This window comes from Ctenocephalides felis, unplaced genomic scaffold (genome assembly GCF_003426905.1).
Source record: "Ctenocephalides felis isolate EL2017-DRISC unplaced genomic scaffold, ASM342690v1 CF-g0.4_SCAFFOLD_01170, whole genome shotgun sequence".
NCBI classification, from domain to species: Eukaryota; Metazoa; Arthropoda; class Insecta; order Siphonaptera; family Pulicidae; genus Ctenocephalides; species Ctenocephalides felis.
Genome location: NW_020537324.1, coordinates 53,767,207 through 53,780,581, shown reverse-complemented (window position 1 = coordinate 53,780,581; position 13,375 = coordinate 53,767,207). Strand labels below are relative to the sequence as shown.

At 27.1% G+C, this 13,375-nt stretch overlaps 1 protein-coding gene across 1 annotated transcript in view; it reads left to right on the top strand.

Annotated features, from left to right (window-relative positions):
- LOC113367381 (glycerol-3-phosphate acyltransferase 1, mitochondrial-like) overlaps positions 1-4,925 on the top strand; it is a 47,648-nt gene extending 42,723 nt beyond the window's left edge. The window contains exons 16-17 of the mRNA XM_026608993.1: positions 3,562-3,771; positions 4,719-4,925. Coding sequence (XP_026464778.1) covers positions 3,562-3,771; positions 4,719-4,925 — 417 coding nt within the window. The remainder of the gene's footprint in view (positions 1-3,561; positions 3,772-4,718) is intronic.
- Positions 4,926-13,375: the final 8,450 nt, after the last annotated feature.

Sequence of the window (13,375 nt, the reverse complement as noted above, 5' to 3'; positions counted from 1 at the left end):
ACACACACATACATCCATTTTTTCTAAGGTATGCCAAAATGTTCAGAAACCTCTGAAACGTAAAGATATATAAAAATTTTCATTTTCGATTTTTTTGCGATTACTATAACTTGCCCTACGGGAAGTTAATTAAAAAAACATTTTTTTTCAAAAAAAAAAAAAAATTTAAAAATTTTTTTTAGAATTTTTTTTTTTGAAAAAATTTTTTTTTCAAGAAAAAGTAATTCTTTGTCCAATTTATAGTTTCTCAAAAATCTTATTTTTGCAAAGTAAAATTTTTTCAAAAATGTTAATCGTTTTTAAAAAAATAATAATTTTTGGTACGGGAAGTTCCAGCAATTTGCCTTAAGGCACGATGCCCTAATTGCCTTAAGACAGAATTCCACTTACAGCTAGTTTTTAGTTAGATTCAACAGTTTTTATTGTATAACCTACATAAAAGCTTGAACGTGGGTGAGTTAAAAAGAACCAATTAAACATTTACACTGAAGTGCAAACTATAAAAAATAGTAAAGAAAAAAGTAAATTAAGTTAAAAAAGCAATTTTACAAAAGTTAAATTAACTAAATAGTTATTCCAACTCTGCTGTTGAATATTTCTGACAAAATACCAGATCAACATTATATACAGTGTTATCTCTGAAAAAGTGTATCCATAAAACTTATATTTTGCACTGGTTAAATATTGTAGTTATATATATATTTATTATTTCGTAAAATCCTTCTAAAATTAGAAATAAGACTTTGGACGTGTTTGTCCCCTGGTCGTCGCATTTTACTCATTGTCAGTGCATGGGGTAAAAGGAACCAAGGCACAACTGTTTGAAAAACTGCAAACAACATATTCTACAAGGATAAATTAGCTGGAAATTTGAATGTACAAAATATGAAAGTTGTCATAGTCAAATAGGACGTTTGTGCCCGCCCTACCTTAAGTTATATTATTTGCATTAATTAAAAAATTTAAATGTTTCAGTCTATTTTAGGCTATGAGTTGTATAATAAATAACACAGTGCTTAAAATGGATTAAATATAAAATATATGTATTTTTCAAAAATTCTGTTTTGTTATATATTGTTATAGTATATTATATGCATATATATCGTTTTTATTATTTTTAGGCAATAATTAATACTTTGCATATAGATATATTTTTCCTTATCTAAAATTGAAAAAAAATATAAGTCATTAGTAGTCATTAGTTTATTTAGATATGTACCAAAACTGAATTATGAATTCCAAAAATACTTATTATTCCCTATTATAAGCTTAAGTCAAATTATACAATTAGATTAATTCGTCTAGATTTTCCCGAAAATATATTGAACGATGATATTGAAAATATTTCAAATCAAAATCATCATATGATAGTAAAATGGTTTATAAACGAAATAAATAATATAATGAAGCAACGAGATTGTTTGAACGAATTACATGATCATGGTCATTCGAGTGCGACTCAAACTACCAAAACATGGCCCAATTATGCACTAATTTATCCACAACAAGATGATTCATCAAATTTCCATAATTTAACCAATAACAAATAAAATATGTAATATCTGCTTACTTATTTCATTTCTCTACTTTTCGTCAGAAAATCAGTTACGGTACATTTCTGATTACTAAAATCAAACTGTATTTGCGTCATTGAGTAATAAGAAAGATATTTAGTTTAGCTAAAATTCCGTATTTAGACAGATGATTATGTGATTATTCTTGCGGATTTTGATGTGTTTTTAATGTTAGTGGAAACGTTGATTTATGAAAATCTGGTTTATAAAAGTACATCAATATACGTTAAATTTATTTCATTTTACAATGTTTCGATGTAAACCACAAATTATTTACATTGTTCAACTGTTACTGCTTAATGTTCAGTAAGTCTAATAAAAATTATAATATATTTTAAGTCGATTGCATTTAAACAAATAGAAATTAAATTTATATTTTTTTCAATTGTATCATTAACTCTAACAATATTTTTCAAATTCAAAGTTTGTGAAATTCGTGTCGATTAGTGTCATATATGGTTTACTTACTATTTAAACATTTGCATTAATTTAAAAGAATTTAAAATATTGATTTGCTTTAAAATAGAATTATTTAGTAATTAAATAATACTTTCCGAAGAGCACTGGATAACAGTCTTTAAACAGTTATTTTTATCTAGAAAATTTTGCAAATTAACAAAATTTAAAGTAAAGTTTTAATTTTATTTTTTTCAAAAGATTATCTGATTCGGAGGTCGTGTTCAAAGTAACAAGAGTTGGAAATTGTCCAGGTGAAAATAATTTGAGTATCAATGTTCCAGATATGCGCATAACTCAGGTAACAAACACAAAATTTATTTCTTTATTAGCCTCATAAATTATAGATGAAAATACGAGAACAGTATATATTACATTATAATGCACCTTATTATTACAAAGTAACTTATTAATATATGTATCAAACTAGTGGGGTGTGTGGCATCGTGCCTTAAGGCAAATTGCTGGAACTTCCCATACCGTAACAAAATGATCGAGGAATACTGAATGTTTTGAAATATTGTAACATTGTCTAATATTTATAAGAATTATATAAACTGAATTGCAAAGTTGAAATTATTTGTTTATAGTATATTAGAACTATAAGCAGAATTAACAATAAAATCTGAATTATTTTCGATATACAAAAAATTAAAAAAAAAAGTTGAAACAAAAATTTTTATTTCCAAAATCTATTATTCCGTTAAGACAAGCAGAAAGTTTTTTGAATCAATTAAATCGGACGCTTAGTTTTCTCAAAAACTGCCATTTTTTGTACATTTAGCTCCGTATCTTTGAAATGGCTGGGCCTGCCTTTGCCAAAAACTAATAACCACTTCTCCCAATCATTACTAATTGAATGTATTTTAGATCATTCAAATCGGATGCTCCGTTCTCTCAAAAACTCGATTTCTATTTTCTGCACTCTTTGCTCTTTATCTCCGTAACTGCTGGACCTGCTTTAGCCAAAAACTAATCAGCACATCTACTTATCAATAGAAATCGAATGCTTTTTGAACCATTCAAATCGGTTGATCCGTGCGCCCGAAAACGTGGACGAAAAATTGTATCCATACATACATACACACACACACATCCATTTTTTTCTGAAGTATGCCAAAATGTTCAGAAACCTTCAAAACTTCGAGAGATGTAAAAATTTTCAATTTCGATTTTCGGCCCATTACAATAACTTACCCTACGGGAAGTTAAAAATCTATTTTTACATGCTTGTTAATTTTATTTTTTACTGATCCTAATCTTGCATAATTGCTGTTAGATTAGCTTAACTATATTAAATACAGATTTTCATACAAAAATTAATTTTCCTATCCCACCCTCATACCACTTTCGATATGAATTATGAAACTAAAAATTCATATTGAGAAAAATAATAATAATACACAAAAATGTTCAAAGTTTCTACTTAAAGTTGTGCTTGTTTAATTAGAAATCCTTTGCATATTTTGTATTGTAGCAATGAGAATTGGTGTTATTAACAAATTAATAAATTTAATGAATTTCATTATAGATAGATAAGAACAGTTTTGTGATAAATGGAGAGATACAATTCATGGAAAATATTACAAAACCATCTTGGGTTGGAAAAGTATCAGTTCTTCGATGTCAAGATGCTACAAATATAAACAAATGTATACCTTTTATCGAAGAACTAAAGGAAAGAGATGTTTGCAAATTGTTGGAAGACGAGAAAGCTTTGTACTCAAAATTTATGAGAACGGTAAGCTTACATTAAATATATCTGGAAATTTAATTTCTTGTTTCCATACAGGGTAGGGTGGATCACAAAGGTCCATTTTGATTTCAAGTAATTATAGTAACAAAATCAAATGAACTACATCACAACACATAACAAGGATCAAACAAACGATTATCAAACTATGCCAGTAAAATTTCCAGTTAATTCCTAATCATAGAAATGCGTGTTTTTAATATTTCTCCTAAATTTTTTATCAGTTCTTTTTACCCCATAACCGGGGTAAAATCGGACAACCAGGAGCAAACAGATCCAATGTCTCATTTTTATTTTTAAGGGGATTTTTTGAAATAGTAGGTACATTATTGATTTATTAAAAAATATTTAACTAATGCAAAATATAAATTTCATGGGTACTTTTTTATAAATATTGCACCGTATATAAATACTTTTGTTATGGATTTTCAAACATTGCCGTGTATCTCCAGATAGAGACGTCGTAAGAATCAAGAGAGTGGCTGGTTTAAAAGTTTAGCGGAGAGTCGAATTTTCAATAAAAAATGACACAAATTTTCATTCATTTGTCGCTAAGTCATACCTAAAAAATTTTTTTTTTAATTTTCAAATTTTTTTCCATGCTATTTCCATACGAAGTTTGATTGAATTGCGCACTATCTGAGAGTTAATATTAAGAGCTAAAACTTCAGAGAATTGTTTTTCATCAATTTGGAACCATTTGAGCCCTTGGACCATTCTAATATATATACATAAAATAAGTGAAAAGATTTATGCAAGTTACATGAACGTAACGTGAAAATTAATGACCTGTCTAAAGACATACGACCTTTATTACGAAGATACGAGTTTTAGCTTAGTATATTTTAATTAATTTTATAATTATAACACATTTATATAGACTTGTAATTTGGTTATAAATACCTTTGTGTATAATATTAATATTTTTTGAATAGGTAAACCCACGTATAAAATGTCCAGTTTACGCAGGCACTTACCGAATAAAAGATAGTCCAGTATACTCGGATATCGCAAATTATATGCCTATGATCAGTACCAAAACTACATTTGTTTTGGTAAATGTTATATTATTTTACGAAAAGAGGCGTGTAATGTGTGTTCAAGCTCGAATCAGTGTTATACCAAGAAGAAATCATGGATAAAACATATAATAGCAGAGAAGAAAAGTGACTAGGCTTTTTGATAAAACATCAAATAGCCAATAAAAAGTAGGATAAGTTAAATTTGTTATTTGAACTTAATTTTAATTTTTATTTTCGTAGATAACAATCAATACACAGTTTGATCTTATAAGCTATTTTGCAAAATAAATGTATGCTTAAATAAAGAAATATTTTAAAGTCAGAGAGAGAAGTCTATGATTTTGGTAATTGAACTTTATCATTAACATCAACAACAGTCTTTAATATTCTTTACTATTTTGTCATCTTCGGTTGTAAATTTGTTTTAATTGTAATGGATTAAAATAAGCAAAACACAATTGTAATATTGTAATTATAAACATAAAGCTGACATTTTGTGATGTCATAACTAGAAACTTATGAACGTTCATAAGTTTCAAGCAATCTTCAAATATATCTATTAACTTTCCTTAAGGTAAGTTATAGTGATGGGCCAAAAATCGAAAATGAAAATTTTTGAAAATATATTTACGTTTCAGAGGTTTCTGAACAATTTGGCATACCTCAGAAAAAATGGATATGTGTGTGTGTTTTGTGTTTCCGCAATTTTTCGTCTACGTTTTAGGGCGCACGAATCAACCGATTTGAATGGTTCAAAAAATATTCGAATTCTATTGACAGTATAGAGAAATGTGCTGATTAGTTTTTGGCAAAGGCAGATCTAGCCGTTACGGAGTTACGGAGCAAAGAGTGCAAAAAATAGAAGTCGAGTTTTTGAGAGAACCGAATATCCGATTTGAATGATCCAAAAAACATTCAATTTGTAATGATTGAAAGGAGGGGTAATTAGTTTGTGAAAAAGGCAGGTCCAGCAATTTTGTAGATACAGAACTGAATGTACAAAAAATGGCAGTTTTTGAGAAAACTGAGCATCCGATTTGGATGATTAAAAAAACTTTCTGCTTGTGTTGACAAAACAATTGCTTTTGGATTTTTTTTTCAAATTTTTTTTTTCTGACCGTTTTTCATTAAAATATTACCAGCATGTAATTTTTTATTGATTATAAAATCAAAATTAACCAAATTCAGCATTTTCTGAAAAAAAATTATTATAAAAATTTTGACGTACATTTTATATTTTTGTCATATTTAAAATATTTTTAGCTCAAACATAACTGCCTACCTATAAATACACACAGAAAAATTTATTGCAAGTATATATATATACTTATTGCAAGTATATATATATATATATATATATTATATATATATATATATATATATATATATATTTATATATATATAATATGTATATCATGCTAGTGTATAGATGATTAATCAGAACTCATAAGAAGATTATCTCACAATCAGATCATTCCAGAAGAATTTTTAGGGTAGCTTATTATTCTATAAGACTATTATTTTAAGAATTGAAATATTGATTCAAGAAATCTTATCATATTGATGACCACGTAGAAAATAAGCCCCGTTAATATAGAGATAAAGTATATGTAAAAATAGTAAAGCTGATATTGAAGCATGAAATTGACCAACATTAAAAATCCGAATATTATTAACTTATATGCCTAATATTTACCTCTTAGTGTTGTTAATCTTAATAACTTTTACACAAGCTTTTATAAACTTTATTAATTCAGCTACTTATATTTATATAGTTTGTTACTATGATTTATATTATGAACTGGGTGTTAGTGACATTTTATTATTATTATCGGCTTATGGCAAAGTTTATGAACTTTATTAATAAAAATTTAGATTCAGCTATGTATTTAGGTAAATTTTCGAATTTTTATTTCGCTTTCACTTAAAACCAATCTATGCAATTTACAATTGATATCTCTCAATTAAGCTTATAATTTCCGTTATTATTAATTAAATTTAATTATTAATTTAAACATAGTATAAAGCCATTAACAATGATATGACAGTGAATAATGATAAATGTTTCAGATAATTTTTTGTTATGGTGAAATTTGAAAAAATTACGAGTCAAGTTATAAATTATAAGAAGTATGTAATACCTATATAATATACCATGCATAATACTATTACGCTCATGGAAAAGGTTAAAAGCAAAAAAAAACATACGGATTTTAGTACAGTGTTTTTTTAAAAATTGGTCTTAAATAAATCAAATAAATGAATTAAAAGTAAGAAAATGATTTTAGATCTACTATTCTTGAATACTACAGTGCAGCATCATGAAGAAATTTAAGAACATCAATCTCTGAAAATGTGTAGTACCTTAAATTAGTTTGCCCTCGACTCGTAAATGGTAAGGCCCTGCAAAACTTGTTTTTTGCAAGCAACTTAAGAAAAATGAACCTACCATGACCTTTAGTATCAATAAATTGTTTTTATGTCCGCAATACACAATAAAAATTATTTTTTGCTGCGAGTAATTATGTTTTATTGTGAAATCGTGGAGAAGCTCTTTAAAAGTCATTGTTTGACGTCGTATCTTATCAAGAAATCTGTTTCGATATCTGATTTACAATCAAGTATAATTAATGTGACCAAATCATTTTAAGCCAAAACCGGGACGGTAATTTTTGTTATGCTATTCCGGGACGAAAATAATATTATGATTTTAAAATAATAAATAATATTTAAGAATTCAATAAAAATTTGTATTTTTAACTGACAAATTATTTTTTGAACAAGAATGATAAAACTTCTTATCATTTATCGATTCTATGTTTTATTTTATATTATATTTTGGGATCTTTATGTTTTTCTCAGCGTTTAAACTTATTATGAAATTTTATTCAATTTTCTTCATAATTATTTAAAAATTAGCGCTTGTTCCGGGCAACCAAAAAGTTCATTTTCCTAATTTTTGTTAATTTTTATAAAATTGAAAATCTAAGTTACGAATTGCAGACTATTTTAACCCGCCTTTTTCATATAAGCATACTAGTTATACATAATATTTTCAGACATTTGAAATTAGCGTAGTTGTAATTTTATCATCAAGTTAGAGCAAAGTTTCAATTCAGTTCTATAGTTTTCGAAAACTCGGAACAATCCGGGACAATAGATCTAAATTTGGGACAAACACTGCTTTTAGAAAAACCCGAGACACAAGGTGGATTCAGGAACTGTCTCGGCCAAACCGGGACGTTTGGTCACTTTACGATTAGAATAATGCATACAACCAGATTTTTTTTCACAGAAATATGTAAAATTTTAAATTAGTCGATCATGATTACGCAAACCAAAACTTTGATACAAATTTTCAGAAGTGACGCACCTGCGCAGTTCTGTTTATTGCATAGACAATATCTATGACAATATATATAGACGCTTTACATGTCCAATGGAGACAAAAGAATATTTTAATATCATTTAAGATTCTATTAAAAAATTGAGCAAATGTTTATAAGTTGAGTTATATGTGAAACAGGGTTATTGCTTTTATTAAAACCATATGAAAAATGCATAGAATATGTAGAAAATTATGCTATTAATATAAGAGTCTACATTACACTTTACTTTTTCAGTAAACTTCATACGTATTGCGCTTTTCTGGAACTTAAATATTTTGATTCACGATAACTAATATGAAAAAAATATTTTTAAGCCAAAATGTAATATAATAGTAGGTAAGACACATTTCATAATATCATCTCATTACACAATTACTGATTCTAGTCAAATTTTCTGAAAAAAATCTGATTATGCAAATTGTTATGTCCTATTAAACTGTCGTATTTCTAAGAAACATTAAAGTTATTCTATAAAATAGAGCCTAAATTGCATAGAACTGAAATAATAAAATTATGTAATTTTGATTTTATCACGAATGCAATTGCAACTTTTCCATCAAAAACAAACAAAAAGTAGAGCTGGGCGCTTGTAAATTGTCTGAGGTCGTTTGACCTTCGTCTTACTTTCGATGATGAAGTTTTAATAACTATCACAACGACATGAAGAATAAGAAAACGTAAAAAACAACGGCAAGATTACAATTTTTATGTTACAGTCCATTACATGCTCAGATAAAATGATTTTAACTTTTCATATTGTTATGCGAACACAAATGTAGAGCCATATACTTGATCTTTCCAAGTGCGATATTGCGCACTGATATGAACTTGATGGACAGAGAAAAAATATGTTTTTGTTTAATATAGTAATCTTTAGACAATTTATTATATTTTCAAAGCCATCTATGTGAAAGTGCTTCCCGATTCTTGGAACGCTCTAAACGATCGAACAAGAATCTATAATATTAACCACAATAAACACCTTGATTGTTATTTATTAAACAAAGTTAAACTTTGCGTGTTCGCTCATTATAATATTTTTACGAAACAATTTACTTGAATTGCTAAAATCAGATATAAGGGCTCCTAGGCTTATTGTAACAGGGGTAAGTAGTGAAAAGCATTTTTCAATAGGATCTCAAACGATATTAAATTTTTTTTCTAATATTTTTAACATATAATTAATTGTCATGATATCATTAATGAACAGAACTGTGCAGGTCCGTTATTTTTGTCAGGTAATACGATATTGATCTATCATAAAATTTCGTTATTGCGTTATTATTATCGACTAATATTAAATATTATTTGTCTTATTTTGCTTCGAATTTATCAATCTTTGATAATGTGTAACAATTTTTGTGATTATAATCAACGTTTAGTATACTAAACTGTTAAAATAGTTATTGTGATTATTGTAAAATAATAGTTATTTTGATTTTTGTAAAATAATTACAACTGGAGTTAGTTGAAATAAAACTTTGAAACAAGAGAATTGTATAGGGGGAGGTCCCCTAGTGGCGGACACCTAAGGTTATTTATAAATAAATCAAACAATATTTTACGAAATGTTTATTAAATTATGATTTAAGTTAGATAACAAAGTTAGAAATCAAACTAAATTAACAAAACCGCAATCTCTGCTAAAAAATAATTAATATTATCAATCAAACATTGGTATCAAAAAAAAAAGATTTTAAACAGTTGCAATTAGTACCGGACATTTTAAAATAACCTGCATTGATCTGTAGCCATCTCCACACTTTGGAATGTCTGCACATGTGTGTTTGACGAATATTCTTAGATATTGCAAAAAAGTCACTATTCATCCACCCTTTTGGCTGGGCCACACCGATGCTGTCAGCTGGAACATGCATCATAAGATTTTCATTCTTTGACTAGGAAATACGAAAAATGGTAAATTCTCACAAAAAATATCGATATGTTTACTGTCCGGCACTAAGGGACGACTTAATGTTTGGTGCTAAGGAATAGATATTTTCGTTTTATATACCTTTACGATTCAAAAGTTTCTGAACATTTTGGCATACCTTAGAAAATTGATGTATTTATGTGTGTGTGCGGATACAAATTTCGTCGACGATTTCGCGAACACGGATTAACCGATTTGATTAATTCAAAAAACATTCGATTCCTACTAATAACGAAACGTGCTGATTAGTTTTTGGAAAAGACAGGTCTAGCAGTTTCGGAGATATTTCGGCCGTCTAGCCGTTTCGGGTCAAAAAGTACCGAAAATGGTATTTCAGTTTTTGAGAAAACGGAGCGTCCGATTTAAATAATTCACAAAACATTTTACTTGTATTGACGAAATGAACAACTGGTGAAATTTTTGTAAAGGCAGGTCCAGCGTCTCCGGAGATCCAATAAAAAGTGAAAAATAATGCCATTTGGCGGTCAAAACTGAACATTAGACATAAATATGTACATCGTATTATCAGATACCCTGTACAGATTATAATAATAAGTACAAATATTGTGTACATTTACATAGGTTCCGTATCAATGTTTGCACGTTAGACGACTACGCAGCGCTCACGAGCGTTGATATTTCGACTTCAAATCAGTGCGATTGCTTAAAACAAATCAAAATAAAAAAAAATTTCAATAAGGTCAAATTTTTCCAAAAATTTCAAAATTTCTCAAAAATCTAATTTTTTCAAAGCTTTTTTTTTTAATTTAGTTTTTGGTACGAAAAGTTTTAGCAATTTTCCTTAAGGCGCGATAAAAAGAATTACTTGTCAATTATCTTAAAAAATAAGCAAAGAATAAATTCTCAGTGGTATTATTTTCAATTTAGTACTTGTCTCGGTAGATGAACCCCAAACAAAGGGTGAGTTACAATACCACACTTTTTATAGAAAATGATAAATTGTGAAATAATGAACAATAGTTGTAGAACTATTTTTACTTGATTCAGTAGAGAAATAGTTCTAGCATTCATCCATCTTTACTTCGTAGAAAGATAATTAGTGGATCTCAACATATATAATTCAATAAAAAAACTGTTACAACAAGACCCTAGTTACCTTATTTTGAATATCAGGTGATATAAACCCTCTATACAATATTATTCCAGCATGAGAATTTATTTATAAAATTAGAAACAATCTTTTCGATTAATTTAAAAAACTCGTTTTTCAAGATAGAAATTGCAGTAAAATTAATTGACTGTATCTTTATTTAATCTATTAAATAGAAATTATTGCGCAAAGTTTGACCACTGACCTTACGCAGACATTTACGATTTCTACATAAATCAAAATCAATTTAAGTATAAACGGAAGAGGAAGTAAATCAATAAAATAAAGAAAAATGAAAGTATAAACACATGCCATATCTATAAGATAGATAATTATTAAATTTATCAAAGGTTGGTATAGAGAAATAAAATATGGCTGGATTTATTAAATAAATTTTAGTACAAATTAAAATTGAGTATAAAAATTTCAATTATCAATATTTTGTATTCCAATGTTAAGTTAATTTCACCGCCTATAATATATTAATACTATACCTTTTTTATCCTCCACAAAAGTTTTGCAAGTTTTACATCGGAAAATGCATCAATTATTATGCTTTCACTATTTTTTATTAACCATTTTAATTAATATGATTACGTATTTGAAAAGAAATATTATCATATTTAAAACGAAAGATATTTTTGTCGTCTCTAAATCTTGTAATTTAATCAATTGTTTTATGTTGTTTCAAATATACGGCATATAACGTATTCGCAAAATCATGAAAATTTATTAGAAGAAAACGTATAAAACAATACTTATTTTTGAAGAAAAAAACATAAAAAACATAATAAAATAGTATTAAATAACAACACAAAAGAAACATTAAAAAAATTACCTTATATTCTTTGTCAAAAATATCACAAACGTCTATATAATTAATACAATCGATGACAATTACTAAACGTCTTCAGGGATAAAACTCAGAAAAGCATTTTTATGAGCTATTTAAATTTCTTGTATTATAGTTTAACTATTAAAGGTACTTTCGATATTCACTATGTTTTTTAAAAATAATAAAGACATATTAATACGTTCATTGCTACGATAACATCAGAAAAAGTTTCACAAGAATCATGGTGAATTTATTTGATAATTTAGTTAAAAATTATATTAAGGAAATTAATGTATCAAATAAAACTTTTTTTCGCCAAAATTATTCGATAAATATTATTTTTCATGCTATACATATAGGAATGACCTTCTACCAAGCCACGTATGTCAGACATATAGAATAGGGTGGGGCACAAAGATTCAATTTGAGAAATGTGTTTTTTGCTGTTTATCAAAAAGGCAGGATAAAATAAGACGGCCAGCTTAAATGCCTTATTTTTATTTTTAAAGTAATTTTAATCTGGAATAAGAGCTAAGTTTTCATGAGTATAAATTTTTTACAGAGATAACATAGTATATAACCTTGATCTGGTGTTTCGTCAAAAATATTCATCAGCGGAATGAAATTGAAATAACTAATCATTTAATTTACGTAAAACTCTTGTAAAATTGTTTTTTTTTTAAACTTAACTTACTCTTTTATTCACTATTTTTTATTGTTTATACCTTTGCCTGAATAAAAGTTCAGTTGGTCCTTTTACGGCACACTTTTATAGAGGTTATATAAAAAAAAAACTGTTGAATCCGACTTGAAATTAACAATACATCTTATAAAGCAATTAAATAATTATTTCACCTTTGCCTGAATAAAAGTTTAGTTGGTCCTTTTACGGCACACTTTTATAGAGGTTATATAAAAAAAAATATTGAATTCAACATAAAATTAACAATACATCTTATAAAACAATTAAATAACGTAAACTTCAAAATTATATAAGGTCTCATAAACTAAACAACAATGCTCACTACCAAAAGAACTAATAACAAAAGAAAATACTTTTGTTATAGACTTTCAAACATTGTCGTTTATCTCCTGATAGCAACGTCACAAGGATCAAGGTAATAGCTGTTTATATATCTTCTTCTCTCAAATTTGAAATATTATCAAAAAGTTCTTAACTATTATTTACGTTGTTGAGATATCTCTAGTGGACTCTCGATATTTTTATATAATTTTATTAATGCTGATGCATCAATTAATTTTGCGAAAATCAAAAATAGCTCAGATTTAAAATCGATCACA